Source organism: Syngnathoides biaculeatus, chromosome 2 (assembly GCF_019802595.1).
Source record: "Syngnathoides biaculeatus isolate LvHL_M chromosome 2, ASM1980259v1, whole genome shotgun sequence".
NCBI lineage: Eukaryota > Metazoa > Chordata > Actinopteri > Syngnathiformes > Syngnathidae > Syngnathoides > Syngnathoides biaculeatus.
Genome location: NC_084641.1, coordinates 1,879,124 through 1,900,007, shown reverse-complemented (window position 1 = coordinate 1,900,007; position 20,884 = coordinate 1,879,124). Strand labels below are relative to the sequence as shown.

At 41.0% G+C, this 20,884-nt stretch overlaps 1 protein-coding gene across 13 annotated transcripts in view; it reads right to left on the bottom strand.

Annotated features, from left to right (window-relative positions):
* Positions 1-20,884, bottom strand: part of LOC133496551 (ERC protein 2-like) — a 145,738-nt gene that overhangs the window by 58,910 nt on the left and 65,944 nt on the right. For 9 of the 13 annotated variants that reach the window (XR_009793815.1, XM_061812382.1, XM_061812313.1 and 6 more), the window contains one exon: positions 19,402-19,562. Coding sequence is in view for 12 of the 13 variants with exons in the window: in XM_061812382.1 (XP_061668366.1) it covers positions 19,402-19,562 (161 nt within the window). In the remaining variant the exon portion in view is untranslated. Of the gene's footprint in view, positions 1-13,973; positions 14,809-14,854; positions 15,003-16,470; positions 16,881-19,401; positions 19,563-20,884 lie in introns of those variants that run through there. The other 4 variants (XM_061812329.1, XM_061812323.1, XM_061812345.1 and 1 more) reach the window with 4 other exon arrangements.

Genomic DNA, 20,884 nt, shown 5'->3' with positions numbered 1-20,884 from the left:
ATACGAGTACCCAAAGCTGGAGCTTTTATTATGCAGCAGCTCTTACTTCCAGGTTCATTGTATCACCCTTGTAGGATTAGGAAAGGCTCGGGTGGATCCTTGCTGTAAACCCATATAAATAAATAGAAAGAGTTTGGAGACCAGGGAAGTAAGTTGTGATGCAATTAGAAGATTTTTTCACCCCCAAAACGTACTACAATCGTATCTGCCTTTTACATAAACTCAAGCATTACATACGCTATATTAGGTTTGTCAAATTGTCTGGCAGAACCTGGCACAGGCCCCCAACACAAACCAACAGATGAGGTCTGACCCCAAAAACTTCAAAAAACAGCAGTTTGTCATTTCTTAAAGGGGAGATTTGTTTTCACCCTTCATTGTTTCTATGGTTTTCTTTCCCCAAGTACCACTTATGTAGTGGGAGCCTCTAAACATGCACACGCGCACACATACTTTAAGCATCTGGGTTCCTTAAAGTGCCCTGTCACCACTGAGAAAGGTGAGCGAGGTGAGTCAAAAATGAGCAACATGCTGCCAAGACTTCTTCCCCTCATTCATTTATATTAAAAAAAGAAAAATGAGGCAAAGAAGAATGCCATTTGAAGAGATCAGATGACATTGAAGAAGCATAATGAAGGAAACTAAGTGGAACGCAGTCTGAAACCAGGGCAAAATAATCAGAATTTGATTTTTATCACTCCTGGAACCGTCACAATATCACGGGGGGAGGGAGTTCTGTGTCCCAATGATCCTCGGAGCTAAATTGTCAGAATCATTAGAATCATCTTTATTTGCTAACCCTATGACAAAATCACCCAAGGAAATTGTCGCGAGTAGTTGGAAGTGCTTGAGTCCAACAACAGAGAGCCATTTAACAGAATTTACTTTTCCACCCATCCATTATCTAACGCTTTTCCGGGTCGTGTCGCGGGGGGAAGTAGGTTCAGCAGGGATACCGAGACTTCCCTTTCCCCAGCCACTTCTTCCGGAAGGATCCCGTTGGCATTCTCAAGCCAGCCGAGAGACATGGTCTCTCCAGCGTGTCCTGGGTCATCCTCGGGGTATCTTTCTGGTGGTCCATTTACTTTTGAGGAATAAAAACTCAGACACGGTACGGCGAGTCACTGAGCAATTAAAAGTTCCTGGTAATGTGGTAATGACGACAATGGACCTTTCCGACTGGCGATCTTCAGCTACGCCCCCATTAGCTACAGTTGCCATGCCCCACAATCTTCCAAAATGGCGACTGAACATAACAGGATTGAACTGGATTCTCTATCGCATATTGCAGATAATACTGGGGTATGTTTTTTGCCAAATGTGTCAGACTTGTCCAAGAGAGTTCTACAGAGAGGTCTCAACTATTCCACGCAAGGATATGTACAGGGAATTAAGATTTTGGACGGAGCAGGACGCAATGTCAGAGTTATAGTGAAACGGTGGCGGTCGATGCAAAAAAGTTTGATGCCTCACAAACTTCATATTGAAATCCAACAGGATAAAATTGTGGAATCATACTGCGCATGTAACTTTGGGTGAGTACTTTTTACTTGGAAAGATCACAAGGAATATCATTGTAGTCTTTATAAGTGAGTGGGTGTATTCATTTGTCTTAAAAGTCTAATGCGATACAAATAGGCAAATAGACATTTCTATTGCATAAAACATTACACACTTCATTCAGCAGGTCAGTGACACACTAACAAAGTGAAAATTGTTCTCCTGCAGTGTATAAAGCACTGATAATAATGAAATCAAACTCAGAGAAGATACTTCTCCCTCACTTACCTTCGAACATACAGCCTTGTGTTTGTTGATATTGTCCACATTTAGTTGTACATGGGGTCTACCACAAGCCTTAGTCCATCGTGGACACTTCCTCAACTGTGTTTTAGGCTTTGGATAATGAATCAACCGGGCCCCTTGTAACCAAGCAGGGTATCTTTTATCAGAATTGCACGTTCCCCTCGCCCATCTGAGGACCATTTTCTTTGGAACATTAACTTTTCCAAGCGCACGCTACTGACAACCACCATTGCTTGTGGGACAATACGTCGAGAAGGGCGTGTCAAGCCAGGGGTTAAGACAATGCCGCATTCTGATTGGCTATTATTGTATGAGTGATTGACAGGTCGCAAAGGTCCATTGTGTAAATGATGCAGTCACCTAGCAATTTAGAGCAGTTTGAAAGGGCTAATAGAACAATAATCTGGTACAGTGACCATTACGCAAATGGCACACAGACTTTAAGAAATGCAAGCAGTTTAAAGTGACTAGTAGTGCAATAATCTGGAACAGGCTCAATTGTGCAAACGGTGCAGATACTTCTCGAGCATGAGCGGCCAGTATTGGTCAACAATGTATGCGGAGTAGAGAGAAGACTACAGTGAGTGCATGAATAAGGTATAATTGGCCTGAGAGAGACATGACAACAATCTTAAGAGCTCGGGAAAAACTGAAAGAAGTGCCTTGGGAGAGGGGAGTCTAGCCTTCCCGCCTTATGCTGCTGCCCCTGTGACACGACCTCATATAAGCAGAAGAAAATGGATGGATGGATGGATGGATGATTAGCCCCACTTTATAGAAATTCATATCCACCCTTAGCCTTCACGCATAAGACTGATATATGCCAATCATGCATTTTACATGCACAAATTCATAGATATGTAAAAATATTCACATTAACAAACATAAAAATACCTCTTCAATGAATGCATCTTGAGCCACATTTGGATCCAAATGTTTTTTTTTTCTTCTTCTACTGTAATGCTATGAATGTATTGTACATGTGACAGTAGAGCAAAACCTCCTAGGAGATTGGCTTCATGCCATTATTTAACTGTTGTAACTTATCGTAGTCCTGTAACAACAGCATTTTGTGTAAGTCAATTAATGCTTTGGTATGTGATGTGGTGAATACTGTCTGCTCGCCTGCAGCGACAGTAAAACGTTAAGCTCAGACATGTCAGAAGAGGAAAGTCCTGTACAAATCCCAGATGGATGTCTCTACCTTTATATCATTTTTAATCTAATACCTTGAAATACACTCTTGAATATGATGGCCACTGTGAAGAAACAAAGACTTTATCTCACTCTCTTTCATCACCCAATCAACTCTTCTTTTTCTTTGAGATTGAAAGGAAATCATTGTGATTGAAATCACAGAATGGCCACATCTCCGCTTCAGGCTTTCGCTTTGACGATATTATTCTTTATTCAGATTCATAGTGACCTCTGCTCATTGCAGAGTGGGGCAAAATATTAAGTTCAAGCAGGTTATTCAAACACGTTGAAACAGCAATGCTTGGTCTAAGTATTACACTGAACCCTTCAATTACCCTACTTGCTTTCCTCTCTCTCCTCATTCCTCTAGCTTTTCCTGTCCTCTGAAAAAACTAACGCTCACATTGGTCATTTAACTGCCGCTCGGAAATATATTGAAAACTCTTGACAATGAGCCAGAAAGCCCTAAAATATCCTGTGCAAAGAGTATAACCTGGTGAAGTGCCATTACAGAAGCACACAGACTTACACTAAAACTGCACGTGTTTGCATGTACATGATGAAAGACCAGTCTCGCGTACCAGATCCTCGGCGTGTTTTCTCAGTTCCAAGTGTAGGACCTGGCAGTGGACCACAGTAGAACCACAGCCGACATGCGGTGGAATGGGAGGCCACCACACTTATTTCAAGGAGCCATAGTGACACACAGAACAACATGCATACAAAGTTATAGCCACAAGTTCACCAATTCCCTTGATGCTGTCCTGACGATGTGATGCTTGTTTAGTTTAAAAAGTGGTTTGAGGTAAAGGGACAGATCAGTATCTATGTCCCACACTATGAAAGAACACATTCCAGAAAATTATGTAACCAACGAATGTGGTCACCGGAACACAGGCTAGTTAGGACTTGGCCCAATGCAAGCTTAGTGTGCATAGATGCCTGAGACAACATGTGTGAACTGTCCTTTGGTCTGGACTAGCCCCAATATGTCTGTTTTCCTTGCAGGCGGGACTGTCGGGTTCCCGTCAGAGAGTAAAGGATACCCAAGTTCACACTAACATTCAACCCACACTCTGCCTTCTTCCAATAATAGTTGCTCCGAACAAATAAACTAGAACGAAAGTCCTTTGACCTCCTATATTAAAACCTCCCAAAACCTGTAAAATTTAGACATTAACCAAATGTTAGAGATTCAACCATTAACATTTTCATAAGACATCAGTGAATCTGATATTGCCATCGACAAGTGGATTTGTTCCACAGGTGTGTTTTGCTTTTTTCTGTCTTCTACTTGAAAGGAATTGGAATGTAACATGCATTGAAAAATAAAAACACACCCAAATGAAGAATGATTTTTATCTCCTTGACATCTATTAGTTGTGGTCACCAACCTTTTTGAAATAGTGAGCTGGTTCTTGAGCACTGATTACTGCAAAGCTTTGCAGTAAATGATCCCTTCAACGAGATTCTCAGGAAGTCACTATATGCCAATAGTGGTGAACTATCTTCACAGCACACATGTGATCCTTGGGGGCTGCCATGTTGGTGACCTCTTGGGTTGTGTCGAAGTGGGGTGCATTTTAATGAAAAGGTATCTCAGATATTCTACAGTAACCCAACATAAAAAATTCCAAGTAATAAATAAAACAAATACGTTCAGCCGCATACAAAATGTTTCTTTGAAAAGAATAATTACCGTGAACATAACAATTCTTACTAAACTGCAATTTAATGGACTGTAAAAGTGTTTTGACAAAGGCCTCAAACTAAGAAAGCACAATACCATTACTTGGGTAAGTGCATCTACATACAGTATGTATGCTCTTGTAAATTCCATACACAATTATCACATCCACTAAATGCACATCTGCACATTGTTCTTTGCTGTTTTTCTGTGCATTTATGAAGGTGTGTTAAATGTTAGTCAGGCAAAAACATCTTTAACAGCTTGGCTTTGACACCAGGCAGCAAAAACAGTGCATCATCTTTATGGACTGAGACGCAAACACACTAAAACCACAAACTAAGTTTGACTTCATTAAGTCAGTTTTACAGTGTGAACATTTAGGGCAAAAAATATAAAAATGATGCAATAAAGATACAGATGTGAATAGGAGGAAGCGGGGGGAGGGGGGGGGTATACACACACGCACGCATGTGCGCAGATACACTGAGGATGAGATCAGGGTGACGATTAGAGGAGTGCTAACCAGGTCCGGACAGGTTTGTTGTGCATTTAAACAGATCAGGGAGGGTCATAGGATCAAAGAGTAAAGTGATTAGCACTTGGGAAGTCAATTTTAATTATGATGTCATTACGAATAGGGAAACATTTGGAAAAAGACACACATTAAGGGTCCTTGGTTATCAACATTAACACATATAGAACGTGGACAAACACTAAAAAAAAAACATCCTCACTCACATATGGACAAAAACATCAGAACCAGCCAGACTGCTCTATAATCTGCGTAATTTCTATGTCGGTAGTGCAGACAGATCTTGCCTCTGGTGCACTCGGTTTTGTCATTGCCATTTGCTTATATGGTGTACCTTCCCAACGGGCACAGTTGTAGTTATAAGTATACAGTAGGTATAATAAATATGATTAATGTGAGGAAGACTCAAAGCTTTAGTTACTGGAAGATGGTGCGTGCGTTTTTACATTTTACAAGGGAATACATATAAGCGCTGAAGCTATGTATACACATGCATACAAGCACAGAACGGCAAAACTATTTGCTTCTAATCACTTGGAGTTACAAGTGCATGTGCTCTTTGACATTCCAAACCTCTGCTTGATGATGTTCCAATGTCCACAAATGGGCACACTGTAAATATAAACCCATCTGCGGATGACATACATGCAGACTGACTCAACTGTCAAGTACTCAGACAGCCGTCCCAGACACCTGTTCATGTCTGGTTTCTAATAAAGAGACCGGTAGTTTGCAGTCACATGCTACTGACAGAACCGCTGATTTCCAAATAGATAGCACTGCACACGCACAGCCAAACAAGCTCCTTGGCTGGGTTACATCATAGTTATTTTAACAATTGGCTTCCACTCAGGCACATTTTGCTGGCTATGGTGACATGAAGAACCATGCTGGAATGGATACTGCATATGTATTTAGGAGCTGCCAGTTTGATGGTGGTAGTGATATTATGCCACTGTTGGACCTTCGCCTTCAGAAGGGGATAAAAAAGCAGACGTGAATGGGATGAAAAAGCTATTACACTTACTTTTGTTTCTTGCCTATTTTCACGCACAGTTAAGTGACATTCACCTTTTTCCAGTGAGCACTCATCAAAAGATTATTCAATTAACCATATTAACTACTCTACTATATATGGCTACATATATGCCTCCACTGAAAATCTTTTTGTACTTGTTTCAAGTGAAAATGAAACAAGTAGAAAATTGTCTTAAAACAAGTTACTTTTTTACATGCTGAGTCTTATTTTAAGTGTAATTAGATTATCTTGGAGACTTTTAACCATAAATAAGATAAGGTGTGGCGGCACGGCGGAGCAGCTGTAGAGCGTTGGCTTCACAGTTCTGAGGACTGGGGTTCAAATCCCGCCCTGCCTGTGTGGAGTTTGCATGTTCTCCCCATGCCAGCGTGGGTGTTCTCCAGGCACTCCGGTTTCCTCCGACATCCCAAAAGCTTGTGTTAATTGGAGACTCTAAATTGCCCATAAGTGCAATTATGAGTGTGACTGTTGTCTGTCTCCATGTGCCCTGCGATTGGCTGGCAACCAGTTCAGGGTGTACCCTGTCTCCTCCACAATGACAGCAGGGATAGGCTACAACAATCCCTCAACAATCGTGAGGATAAGCGGCTCAGAAAATGGATGGATGGATGGATGGATGGATGGATGGATGGATGGATGGATGGATGGATCGAAGATAAGGCGGTAAGATGGCAGTTGCACAGTGGATGACTGGTTAGCACATCTCATTAACAGTTCTGAAAACCGGGATTCAAATGCCAGCCCCACCTGTGTGGAGTCTGCATGTTTTCTACGAGCACTCCTGTTTACTCCCGCATCACAAAGTGTGATTGTGTGTGCAAATGGTTGTTTATATGTGCCCTGTGAACTTCTGGCAACCACTTCAGGTTGTTTCCCACTTCTATCCCAAAAATATCGCTAATAGGCTACAGCATGCCTGCGACCCACGTGAGGATGAGCGGAATGGAAGAGGAATGAATGAATGGTAAGATTTTGAGTTCTTGCAGTGCAGTTGGAGGTTACAATAATTTATGTTTGTGTGTATGGATTTCTTAGTTAATTGTTCATTTGCATGCATCTGTATGTGTGTTTACAATTGTACTAATCTGCTAAAGTGGCATGTCCGGACAATGATGTGAGAAAAATGAGGCACTCTAGCCTAAAAAACAAGGCATGCCAGGAGGCAGACCTGAACAATGTGCTGCAATTACTTTATTGCTTACTATTTGCCCAAGGTGTCATATTGCCGGAGTCGCCGGCACCATAAAAGACTTGAGTATGGTTCAACTCTGTGCCTGTGTGCGTTTGCTCTGGCAGAGGCTCCCTTGTGACTGGTTACGTTGGACATGCTCAAACAAAGCCGAATACACAACAGGAGCAACAAGCAATTAGGGCCTGCCAGGGACCATGAGCGCTCCCTGCATACTTTTGGTTTCCCTCTTTGCCATCATGTAGGTTTCTTCTGTCTCTTCCACACACTTTTATGGGCTTTAACGCCATTTACATGTTCGATTGCTGCCGTCATCCAGTGTGGCTTCAATGCTGATTTATTTGTGGGCATTAAAGGGGAGATCCACTTGCACGCCAAAAAGGTGAACCGATAGCAGGCAGGCTAAGCCCTCGAATAAATACATTATCAGCGATGGGTTAGCGGAGAGCTTGGTGGACCCTGCATTTTCATTCCACTAAGGCACGGGAGCAAATTTCCATCTGGAGCCACATTTTCTTTAGAAGCCTACTTGCCCACTTATTTTTCTGGACTTGTTTAGTTGCTTGATGCAGCTTAAAAGCAGCACATGGTGTTTTTTCTTGTGTCTTGCGCCTCCATGGATGATAATGACATCCTTTCATGGCAGAGACAGCAGAACAATGATGAGGATATCCAGTTCCAATCAGACCTCCCCCCCAAGGCCAAGTGCAGAGTGACGCTATCTTCGTACATGTTGCTTGGCCAGTATATGTGATGGAGATCTGTTTCAAGTTAATGTGAAAAAGAAAAGCCATCAACCCCATCTGGGTCAACCTCTCTTCCCACTGCCCATTTATCTCCTCCTCGCTCCTCCGACTTCTTGCAGTATTAAGAATGTCGCCCAACACCTTATGAGAGTGATATTTCCGTATGCTCTGCAAGAGGTGCAGGACGTGACTGAGACTTTAAGGCCGTCTTCTACTTGAGGAATTTGTGCTTTAGTCTGTAACACTTATAATAATAATAATAATAATAATAATAGCCACCTGGTCGACAAACTGATTCCTAAATTCTCGTTTCCCATGTCACTAATTTAGCACATCATACTACTTTTTGAAGCAGACTATTATGTCCAACGGAAATCAGTGCAATGAATGAAATGTACTTTCGAATGGGCTCAGATTACACAGATACTAACGGTACATTTGTGTCTATGTTTTTAAGGGTAATGCGTCAAATGAGGACAATGGCCTTGTCACCCGCTCACATATGGGAACACTAATTTGTAAATATGTCAGCGGTCTGCATACCTCTGTATGTTTGTCCTATGTGTGTAAACCTTTTGTAGCTCTCCAATTACACACAGACACTCTCGAGTGCACGCTCACACACGTGTTCTTTATGGGGAAGCTAATGGAGCTACGCTCTTCCTGGCCCTGTGATGTGGTTTACTAGTGTTTGATGTGCTCAGGAATCCAGCATAGGAGAGCACTCCGACCCGATCTTATCACATAAAAGCCCTCGCAATGGAAGAAGACACTCAACTTGCTTCTTTTTTTTTGTTAACCTAATAGAAATCAGTGTGCTTGTGAGGTAGTATGTTTGTGAGTGCCACTGTGAGTGTGCTCGTGTGTTTCTGTATGTATGCACATGTGTGCACCATTTCTTCTAATTCAATCAAGTGTAACCCAAGGCCATATACACACACTTTTGATTTTTGTGAATCCCGAACTCAGAGACCTGTGTACAGAATGGGGCACTGAGTGCCAAGGAGTGTTGTGATGTAATCCAATACATATTGTCAAATTCGGTGACTATCTCCACACAACACTCTTGTCTGCGCCGTGAAAAAAAAAATGCATTCCTACATAGCTTTAGAACAAAGGAACAACAATTTTGAAAACCTTCAAAGCGTACTTGCATCATACAGTTTACTTGGGATTTTAAATGGAAATAAAAATGGAAATTTTGTGTTATACACATCCCAAAACACATTTTGCACAATCGTGATGGTTCACGACGACCCTTATGACCAAACTATTGAACTTTTCCAGTAAACTGTAGATTAGAAGATATAAGTGGAGCCAAAGAAGTGTGATCACCAACCTGCAAAACCTGGTACAGTTTATTCCATTGCTGTTGCTTCACACAATAGGTTTTTCACTGGAAAATGCATAATTTTAGTATTATTTCATTCACATTCTATATACATAATTATTTGTAAACAGTTTCCAGCATCCCCAACACCAAATAAGCAACTCCAGTTTGAAATGGGCAGAAAAATGGAACAATACTCCTTGTTTTTATAATGATGCCCATGTTTTGAGAATGGATATGCAAAAAATGTTGACTATTGACTGTATGCTAAAATAAGGACACAGGAACTCCTTGATCTTAAGACAGACACATATGTAGATATGTCAAATCAAATGCAATCGTTCAAGAATGCTCACGTGCTGCACACTAGCTGTTTTTTTTAATGTATTTAATCTATAGCTTCAATGCCAAACTGTCATCTCTTCTCACACTGCCCATTCTTTTCCACACAGAACTTCTGTCTTGTTTTGTTAGTGGTGACCAGTCCTTTTTCTTCACACTATTTCGGCCCACATGAAGGCCGCCTCTGTCTTACTGACGCAAGTTTTACAAATGCTAGACTACACACATTATACTGCGGTTCCCATTTTGTATAACGACACCATTTGCCTCAAATAGACTCTGGCTTTTTTGTTCCTTTTTTGATCCTTTTGGATCACCACTGATATCTTGAAAATCATGCTGTTTATTGCCTGCTTTTGAGATAAATGTATATTTTTTTGATATTTATTTTTTCTTTGTTCTCCAGAGATAAATTGACTGAATAAAGATGAGCAAGAAAGAGAATTTAAGCATGTCATAATGTTGGCCCACTGCAAAAGTCTGCTTATCTTTTTTTTTTTTTTTTTTAAACTGTGAGTGCTTGTGCTCTTCACATGGTTGTTCTTGTATGCCCGAGGACACACAGAAAAACAAACGCTTGTAGGCACTTGTTTTTGTGTGCACATAAACATTTATTGTACATCAGAAAGATACACACGTTCAGCTGAACTTGCTCGGGCTGTTTCCTGCTGTTGCCGAGAAGCGCATAATGATAATTACGGTTTGGATCTGCATCCATAAATTAACCAAATCAGACACACGTTCACAATCCACAAGTGCCAGCGGCTGCTGTGGTAAATTCCTAGTGGGTGGTGGTTCGGTCTCCCATTCTTGATTAAAACTTCCTGGGAAGGTGCTGTATGCATGACAACAGCATGTATTTTCACAGTAACAGTACAGAGCAGGTTCAATTCTAAAATAATAATAATAAAAAATAAAAATAGAGCACTAACAATCAGGTCACCATTTAAACAACATGAATGGCCCTCAGTCCAACTCTGTGAAGACCAAACAACTCCTTTTATCTATCAAAACCAAAGTCAACACCTCCCAAAAAAAAAAAAAAATCTTGACATTATGAGAAGAATGAATCACCTCAAGGATCTTTATGACGTCTCACACCCTAAAATTTACAAATGTCCAACTGGTTTCTCATTACAGTACCACAAATTGAAAATTACATATAGTGTCTCAACATTTTTAAAATGGCCTCTTTAGTCCTTCCATATCAAATAATTAACTTACGCTGTAGCGCAACACCCAATTTATAAGAACTCTTATCCTGTTTTTTTGTTTTTTTTTACTTCTGGATATTATAACTTTCAGCAGTGTGCTTTAGATGTTTTATATTCATATTCTACTGTCTAGTTTGTACCTCCTCCACTGGGAATGAAGGTCAACTTTAGAGATGCCATCTGCTAAAGAAAGTATGAAAGAGATGGAGGGCAAAGGAAAAAAATATGAACGTGACCTTCACAGATGATTGAATGAAACAAATTTGAACAACAGGATGGCGAGAATGCGTAGAAGCAAAGCTGTTAAAAAGTCAATTATGTTTTTTGGAAAAAAAATATGTATGGAAAGGAAAAACAGCCAAGTGAAGTCACACACACACACACACACACACACACACACACACACACACACACACACACACACACACGCGCACACACACACGCACACACTAGGTTAAAGTTGCATTTACACAAACTGGAGAAAACTAAAATAAGTTGGACATCACGAGTGTGTGTGTGTGTGTGTGTGTGTGTGTGTGTGTGTGTGTGTGTGTGTGTGCATGCGTGCATGCGTGAGTGTGTGCCTGTATACAAACCACAGAGTGTAAGAGGTGTTTACAGTGTGTGAATATGTGCCAGTAAGCTTCACTAGCTCACTTTGCATGGGCACAGAAACATTTTAACATGCCCATTGTGGTAAACCATGAAGGCATTTCTCTCAGCCACTATTTTAAATTGCTATTTTACAACTCAGCACATTCTATATCGTTACACACCCAGCTGTAACAAAGTCAAATAATCCATCCATCCATCCATCCATTTTCTGAGCTGCTTATCCTCAATTAATGCAGGTTTTTGGGATGTGGGAGGAAATGGGAGTGCCTGGAGAAAAACCCACAGAGGAACGAGCAGAACATGCAAACTCCACACAGGTGGGGCTGAGATTTGAACCCCAATTCTCAGAACTCTGAGGCCAACACTCTACAGCTTCACCACCATGCCGTCAAATCAAATAATGCCAGTGTATAGTGCCTCCTACTGTGACAGATCCCACCACACCCAACTCCCTCCTAACTTTCTTCTCCTCATTCCATCAGTGACCTCAAGGGCTGGACTGTAGTTTAGGAGGCCATCAGTAGTCACCTCTGGGTGCTGTGTCCTGAGCTGGCTCTTTATGGCTGCAGCAACTGCCTAATCAATTGCGCGCTCATGTGCACACACTAACACGAGGCTTTCAGTCAATTAGCCTTGAGATTTATACAACCACACAAAGGTGGGGTTGTTAGTTTCCCAAAAGCCAATCAGATTAAGCCAACTGGACACTTGTACACCAGCCAAATGACACTGATTAGCTTTTTGTGCTCAAGAGAGAGTGTGTGTGTGTGTGTGGTGTGTGTGTGTGTGTGTGCGTGCGTACGCGTGCGTGCGCACGCACTCGCATTTGCGAGGAGCACCAATTAGCAGACCTAGTGCACCTACTTCCCAACTTCCTCAGGACCATATCCTGGAATAGTAATTATTAGGTACGTGTGATAAATTCCAGGCCTTCTTCCACCCGTCAAAAGATAAAGCAGCAGACTGACTGACAGACAGAGTGAAGGGGAAGCACTTCATACTGAAAGTACCAGGTCAGTATCATACAAATCATGAGGTAATATACAGGAGAGACCAGAATGCATAGTTGATTCTTATTTGTTGGTACTTGCTTATGTAGATGCCCGATAGGCTCCAGGACACCCGTGACCCTCGTGAGGATAAGCGGCTTAGAAAATGGATGGATGGGTGGATGGATGCTTATACAGTATCTTTTCAAATAGCACTTTTGATGTTGTCCCTCTATCTTTTGCTATGTTTGCCATGTGTGTTTAAAATCTTCTGTACTTTAACCTCCAAAATGGATGTGACGTATTTTTATTTTTGTGTTTGGAAAAGCTACTTTGCAAAAGTAACATTAACTAAACACTTGTGACACATTGTAAGCAGTTTCTTCTAGGAAACAAGTAATCAAATCATATTGAGATGTTTTTTCATTTGCTCAACCACACATTATTTTGATTCCAACATTGTGAAATCACTAGTAATGACTGTAAATTAAAGTTAGAGGCCAGGTACAATTTTCTGGAATCATATAGTTATGATTTTATGCAGAAATATGTGAAGGGGTCCTTGATTTATGACGTTTGTTCCTACAGCTGCAACCATGACCCAGTCATGGAAATTGGAACATTCTGTAATCTATCGCTGATTTGTCCTAATACAGTAGAAAACCAAAAGGACACCCAAATATTTGTATGAAAAACTCTTGGGACTAATAATCATTAAAGTGTAAGCAAGGTCTTCTCTGCAGCCCGAAACACTAACAGAACCACTGGGCTACATTTCCAACATAAATTCATATATATGTTTCATGAAAGTGTATTAACTTATTCCCAGCAGGTTATTATCTTCATTTTAAAGTGTTTCTCTTGGTTGCACTACTTCTAGTATGTGTATATACAGTAAATGTTACTGTTATCTTGTCCAGTCATATTTTAGCTTCGAACTTTGTGGTACCACATCAATCTGTCGCAGGGCCTCTCCAATCAGTAGTGCTTAGTGATGTAAGTGGAACCCAAAACAGATTTCAAATTCTTCCTCCCAGGGCCAACAAGCTGGCCCTCAAAGACATTCTGGATTTTCAGTTGGACAGTTCAACTCAACTTCGATGAGCAAATCTTTACATATTTATACATTCAATAAAAAACAGCATCTCTGCTGAGTGTGATGTATTTATTTACATTTAATTTTTTGTTTACATCACGTGTTAACATAAGTATCAATTCTGAACTACTCCAGACTGTGTATGTGGCACAGTTGTTGGTTTTAGTAGAGTGTTGGTGGTTTTCCAGAATCGCGATAGAATTTTGTGAGATAAAGAGTTTGTTTAATTTGGGCATCTTCCCATTGAAGGCCCAGGTACCAAATGCACCGCCTGACAGAATTAGAATCATCTTTATTTTTAAAGTACTCTATGTCAAGTACTGGAGTACTGGAACTGGTGTTGGAGTCACTCTAGTAAGACAACTGCCACAGTACACTGGATGGTAACCAAGTAAATTTGTTAAGCCCTCAAATATACTGTATTGTTTCCCAAAACCTAACTGGTGTGTGTGTATATATATATATCTTTCTTTAAGTCTCCTTTTTTCCAATCTTAAGATCTCTTCTCTCTTTCCATTTATCTCTATCACTCCTGTGTTGATCTGGCCCCCCCACTGACCAAACGGAGGAGGTAGTGAAGTAGGGCGGAGCCAAGCCCTGACATAATAACACAGCCAGCAAGCTGACAGCCGACACACATGTCGAAGGTAAACACGGGTGTCAGAGGCCACCGGCGCACAGACAGACATGATGAATGGCCCCGAGTTCCCACGAGGCGACACGCACACAAACCTGCTCAGGAAGAGGAAGGTGATGTGTGGTCAGCTCCACCTCATCACTGCAACACAGAGAATCCCTTTCAGCCACCTTCAATGTGTCATCATTGCCTTAACACAACAATCCCACTTGAATCACCATACTTGTGCGCGCGTGCATTGATCTGTATGCATGCATCTCATCGCTTGCACAAAGCGTGGACTGTGCGTGTTCTTGTCTGTACTGTACTTGAGAGGTTTTGAAGGGGAATAGTTTCACTATCAAATGTGTGACCGCAACGCTGCATCTGTATTGTTGTACAGAAAACTGTAAAACAGCAAAGGACTGTGTGAACAACGTAAAATATGTGCACCTTTTCCATTGCATACTTGAGTTTGCCGTGAGAGCATCTAGGCCCTTCAGACAGATCAGTCAGCGGGGACACGACCTTGCCTCTCCAGCTGGACTCTTGAGTGTTTTGCTGGGGTAACCATGGCGATGGCTTGACCGAGACAGGGTGTCTACATCGGGGATTTGAAAGTCATAACGTTGCTAACGCACCAAGCATCATTATGCCATGGTTTGCTCAGACTTGCCAACAAAAGGTCACAGGAGGAAACTTAGTGGACAAAGAAAGGACTACACATCAAATACAATATTTGACATTGGGATTTAGGGAATGGTAAAAGATGGCTTAAGACTTGGTTTAAGTTTTTTTTTTTTTTTTTTTTAAACATGTGCAGACATTCAGAGAAATGCAAGTATAAATATATAAGTACAATTTTAGAACCCACAATTTTTCATTTTTTAATTGAAAATCAAGTAGTTCAGATTCAATGAATAGTTTTAAAGGCTACAACATTTAGTGATAAACTACCAGCGGTTTAAAAAAATAATACTAAAAAAAAAAAAAACATAAGGTTGCCCAAAACTAAAAAATAATGTCCGTTTGAGAATCATACAAAATGGCACAGTTTGCAAATTTAAACCCCTTTGAGAGGGTTTGAAAAGAGTGAAAACATAGCGACTCAAGTGGTGTGCATTTGTGGGAAATTAAGGAAATTCCCAGACTTGGGAGGAATTTGTTTAAGAATATTTGGTTTCCATTGTAGAAATAACACCCCAACTATATTCAGCTGTTATACAGCAGCTGCCAAAGAGTCTTCTTTAATAAGTGAAATGTTCTGAGTACGTTTCAGACTGATTCCAAGAGTTCTTTGGAAACCCGAATAGGTTATTTGTACTTTTCAAGATTTTGAGCAGTAGTGCACTTTTGTGGTGGCACAGTGATCGACTGGTTAGGGTGTCCGCCTCACAGTCCTGAGGACCAGGCTTCCTTCCACATCCCAAAAACATGCATTAGTTGGAGACTCTAAATTGTCTTTAGGTGCGATTGTGAGTGTGAATGCTTTTTTGTCTCTATGTGTCCTGCACTTGGCTGGTAACCAAAGATAGCTGGGATAGCGGACCAGAAAATGGATGTCTTAACCGCTTATCCTCACAAGGGCCGTGGGAGTACTGGACCTTTTCTAGCTATCTTTGGGCAGACCTTATAAATATATTTTTGACATGGCAAGTCTTGCAGCAAAAACACAATTGGTTACACCTGCCTAATCTAAAAATAAAAAAGTAGTCCAGGAAGTGATTTCCAATATTTGCTCTTCTCCTAAATAAGCTAGCAAAGTATTAGAAGCACATGCATTTGGACACCATGGCGAACAAAGGCCACAATCATAAAGATGGACAGTGTCGTTCAAAACTAAACATTCTGATATTTGCAAAGGCAGAATTTTTGATTATATTGAATGACAAATATTGCAGTTCTAATATTGTACATAAGAATAATCTATTTTTATCTATTATGAATTATGAATTATCTATCCAACAATTACTGTTGAATAGACTTCAAAAATCTCAGCGCTCCTCCTTGATCTGCTAACCAGTGCTGAAGAAATCACTCAAAGTGCTGCTCCAAAGTTTGCCGTCGTGGAATGTTTATTGGTATAGCGGTCGATGGTGGGCTTACAGAAACACCAAACACGGCTTCCTCCCATGTCATTTGCAGAACCATTCCTTGTTTTTTCTGCTTTCTTCCCTCACTCCTTCCATCATTCCCTTACTCCTTTTCCTCATCAACCACCCTCTCAATCACTCCCTAAATCTACCATCTATTTTCTATCATTTACCATTCCCTCCCTAAATCATCTTCTGCCTCTCTTGTAATTATTCTGTCTTTTGACAAATGTAAGTGTGATAGATGCCTCATCTTTCAAATGTTCAAGCAAAAACATTTCTACTTCTAACAAATGTCCTCTTTGATGTAAACAGTACAGCACATCGCGTCATGCTTCAAACTTCTGCCACTTCTCTTCGCAAGACAAGTGAGGAGCGGGAAAGACCTACGGAAGGAAGCGGTCAGTTTTTTGAAATAAAATAGTCTGCAGATGTGCTGCATACAAATCAGCCCACCCGAAAAAAAAAAAAGAAAGAAAAACACTTTTCATCCTACTTTCTCTGCTGCCTGGTACCAAATGATCCACTAGGCCGCCGCCACGTGGTCGGGCAACCCAGCTCTTGATGCATTTAATTACAAGTGCGTGATTACTGAAACTCCAAACTGACTGACAGAATGAATCTGACATATAATTTAGATATTTGTAAATCTACATCAAAAAAGAGAAATCAAAAGCTATCCAATCAGTTTCATCTAATTATTACTTTTCAAAGGACTTTTCAAGACTGAAGAACCAGGAGTCTTTTGCTCTGGCACACACACGAGCTTCTCTCCTGATTTCGAGGATTTAAATGGTTCAGTGTGTGCGGACCGAATTGGATTGCAGCCTTCTCTGCTGCAAGGACCTCCCTCCATCTCACATTCTCCCATTACTTCACATTCTCTCGTCTCTGGGTCCCGTTTGCTTGTGTCGGCACTAACTTGAACCAGAACTGCGCTGTGGGAAAATGCTTTGAGTGTTTGGCTGCGTGTATGCATTTATCCTGAGGAGCGAATGATAATATGCAAGCATGTGTGCTCATTTGGCATTCCTATCTCTGATGCACGTTAAGATGCAAGTGACTCTCGCAAAGCTTCGCCCCACTCACAGTTTAACAGAATTCTAATCCTCAACGTCGATGACCCCAAACCGATGATTCTGACCTCCTCATACACACTAGCTTGCATTATGCAGAGCAGACCACACACGCACACACGCACACGCAATCATGCCCTCCGTGCCCCTCCATCAGCTTTTCTCAGTGTAGACTTACACGCAAAGTGCATATGTAATTTTGATATTTGTGTCAGCCAACCATCACACTGGTATTCTTCCTCAAATATCGCTGTAATGCTAATAGAAGAATGATTTAAGACCAACGCCAGGAGACTGTAAAACAATAATTCAATTGCCAAGCAAATGTTCTGTGTTTGCCATTTCACATCGAAAAAAAGAGACACAGCTTGTGATTGTCTCAAATGTGTAACACATTTGTCCTGCTGGAAACCACCGCTTAGATGGGGGAAAATAGAACAGATAGGAAGATAGCTTATACCATAAAAGTGTGTGTGTGTTTGGACCACAAATGGGTACTCCACCCCCATTTGTTTATATGCACATAATCTCTTTGTAAAACAATGGAAATAAAGTTTCCAATGTCATGTCATTATCCAAGATGCTTATCCTCACAAGGGTTGCAGGAAGGCTGGAGCCTATCCCAGCTAGCTTCAGGCGAAAGGCGGCCTACGCCATGAACTGGTCGCCAGTCAGTCGCAGGGCAGACATCGACACCATCACTGAGCGGGAATCGATCCCAGGCTGCCCGCACCAAAGGCAGTCGTGAGTACCACTACACCATCAGTGACTCCAAGTTTCCAATGATTGAATAAGATATCGTTTTCTGACACCGATTATTGGCATTACTTTTCTGACAACTACCTTATATTTTCAGCAACATGCACCTTAGACCAGAAACATCAAAACAAATGCAATGAACATCACTGAATTCACTCACACATTCATACACTGAAACACATCCAGTTCTTTTTGTTGTTGTTGTTGTTGTTGTCAAACCCAAAAACATCACATTTTATTGCTGCTTCTCTCTGAGCTGAGGCTGCAGCACCTGTCCTCAAACCCACAAAAGCAACAATTGATTCAATGCAATCTTCACGTTCTTGTCCATGGGGGACTCATACTCCTACATTGCATTATCATTTCAGCTTACTACACATCCAAGTTGGGAAAGGTCTTTTATTTTCCTCCAGCATGACTGTGCTCCAGTGCAAAAAGCAAGGTCAATTAACGTTGGCAACAACCCCCATGCCCCTCTGGGATGTCTTAAATTTGCTAGATTGTGCCAGAAGGAGGCACAGAGTTGGCAGGAAATCTGAGCTTTCATCAGATGCAAAATGTTTGGCCTGACTCTGACCTTGTATTTGACTTCTATATACATAACCTTTGCAGCCATACTATAACCATACACACACACTGGTGTAAACCAAAATTGTTCACGATTGCATATTATCCAGTTTTCTAGCAGGTTCACATTCAGTAGCAATCAGACAAAAACTTTCAGGCTAGTTTGAAGGACACTTTGAAATGACCATATTAAAAAAAAAAAAAAAGGCATCCTGTGTGTTTTGGGGCATGGATTTTTGAGATTCGTTTGTGGGTCTGCTCATGATAGACAGCTGAAATTTCATTGAGTGAAATTGAAAAATAAAAGCTGGAAGGAACTCCTACCAAAGTTTTAAAAACCACACTGTTCCTTAACTCAAACTTTAAATCAGCAGGGATACGGCCCAAAATGAAGATAGTCATTAATTCAATCCATGCATTTAAGGAAGGATGTAAAGAAGGAAGAAAAGAAGGAAGGTAGGTTAGCTAGGCTGCTGGGAAACTCGGTGTGTGGAGTGAAACTAACTTCATTTCCAGAATCTCCTCCAGCTGTTTGCGTCTCTCCTGCCGCAGGCTGCTGAGATGTCCGTCTTGCTCGTGCAAGGTCTGCTGAGTGGAGGCCAGATGCAACTTTGTCGCGTCCAGTTCCTGTCTTGTCTTCTCCAGGGCCCCAATCAACTCTTCCAGCTAATCAGGGGGGAACATACTTTGGTTAGAAACCATGCAGCATGAGAGACAGTGCCTGATTGTTTACATCTATTTCACATACACCAATGGTGTCAAACATAAGGCCTGTGGGCCAAAGCCGCGCCATGATGAGGTTCAATCAAGCTTGCAGGATGATTTTGACTGAAAAATTACATTTGGGGTTGGGTATAGGTTTGATAACTGTTATGCTCACGTATAAAATAGAGTGAAAATAATTTGTATATCTTCATAAATTGATTTAATTTAAAGTGAAATAGTATATTTTTTAGGTCAAAATGCCAGTGACTCAACCTCGTGTGCTTTTAAAAACAATCGCTGTGATCAGGTATTAAAATGCACTTATAGATGATAAAATAGAAGCAAAAAAAAAAAAAACAAAACAAGAAACCTGAGGTTGTTTTATTACATCATAAAAATATACAAATGTACTTGTATAGCATTGCAATAAAACTAAGGAAAAAATGGCATTACATATGATATAGTGTGAATGGTCCAGCCTGCTTGATATCCAATTGACCCCTCCATACAGGGCACTTAACCTCGCCTCCTGAAGTGACGTCACGCCACGTGCGCTCACGTAAGAAACAGTAAAAATGGCAAATACAATACAATACATTCTGAACTGAGACAGACTCTATGCTTCTGATTTCATTCAAATCAACGATATATTATAGATTCTAAATACAATACATTCTTAACTGAGAGAGACGCCATGCTTCTGATTTCATTCAATCATTCACACGTAGCGGTGTTATGCTAGCGGAGAACGTCTTATTCATTTATACGAGACGTGTATTAAAAATAAAATTTAGGGCATATCTTCGTGCAAACACTGTCTGGTTAAGCTTCTGGCCGCGAGCCAGCAAGAAATCAATACGTTTGTGCAGTCCGATCATCGCTAAATATCGCTCAACAAAGAATAAGTGTGTCAATCGTTCACACGCAGCAGTGTTATGCTAGCGGAGAACGTCTCATTCATTTATACGAGACGTGTATTAAAAATCAAATTTAGGGCATATCTTCGTGCAAACACCGTCTGATTAAGCTTCTGGCCGCGAGCCAGCAAGAAATCAATCCATTTGTGCAGTCCGATCATCGCTAAATATCGCTCAACAAAGAATAAGTGTGTCAATCGTTCACACACGTTATGCTAGCGGAGAACTTCGAATTCATTTATACGAGACATGTATTGAAAACCAAATATAGGGCATACCTTCGTGCAAACATATGTGTTCCGGTTGATATTAGATGGATTTAGCTGATGATGCGGTCTTCCACAAAGTTTGATCCATCGAAGGCAT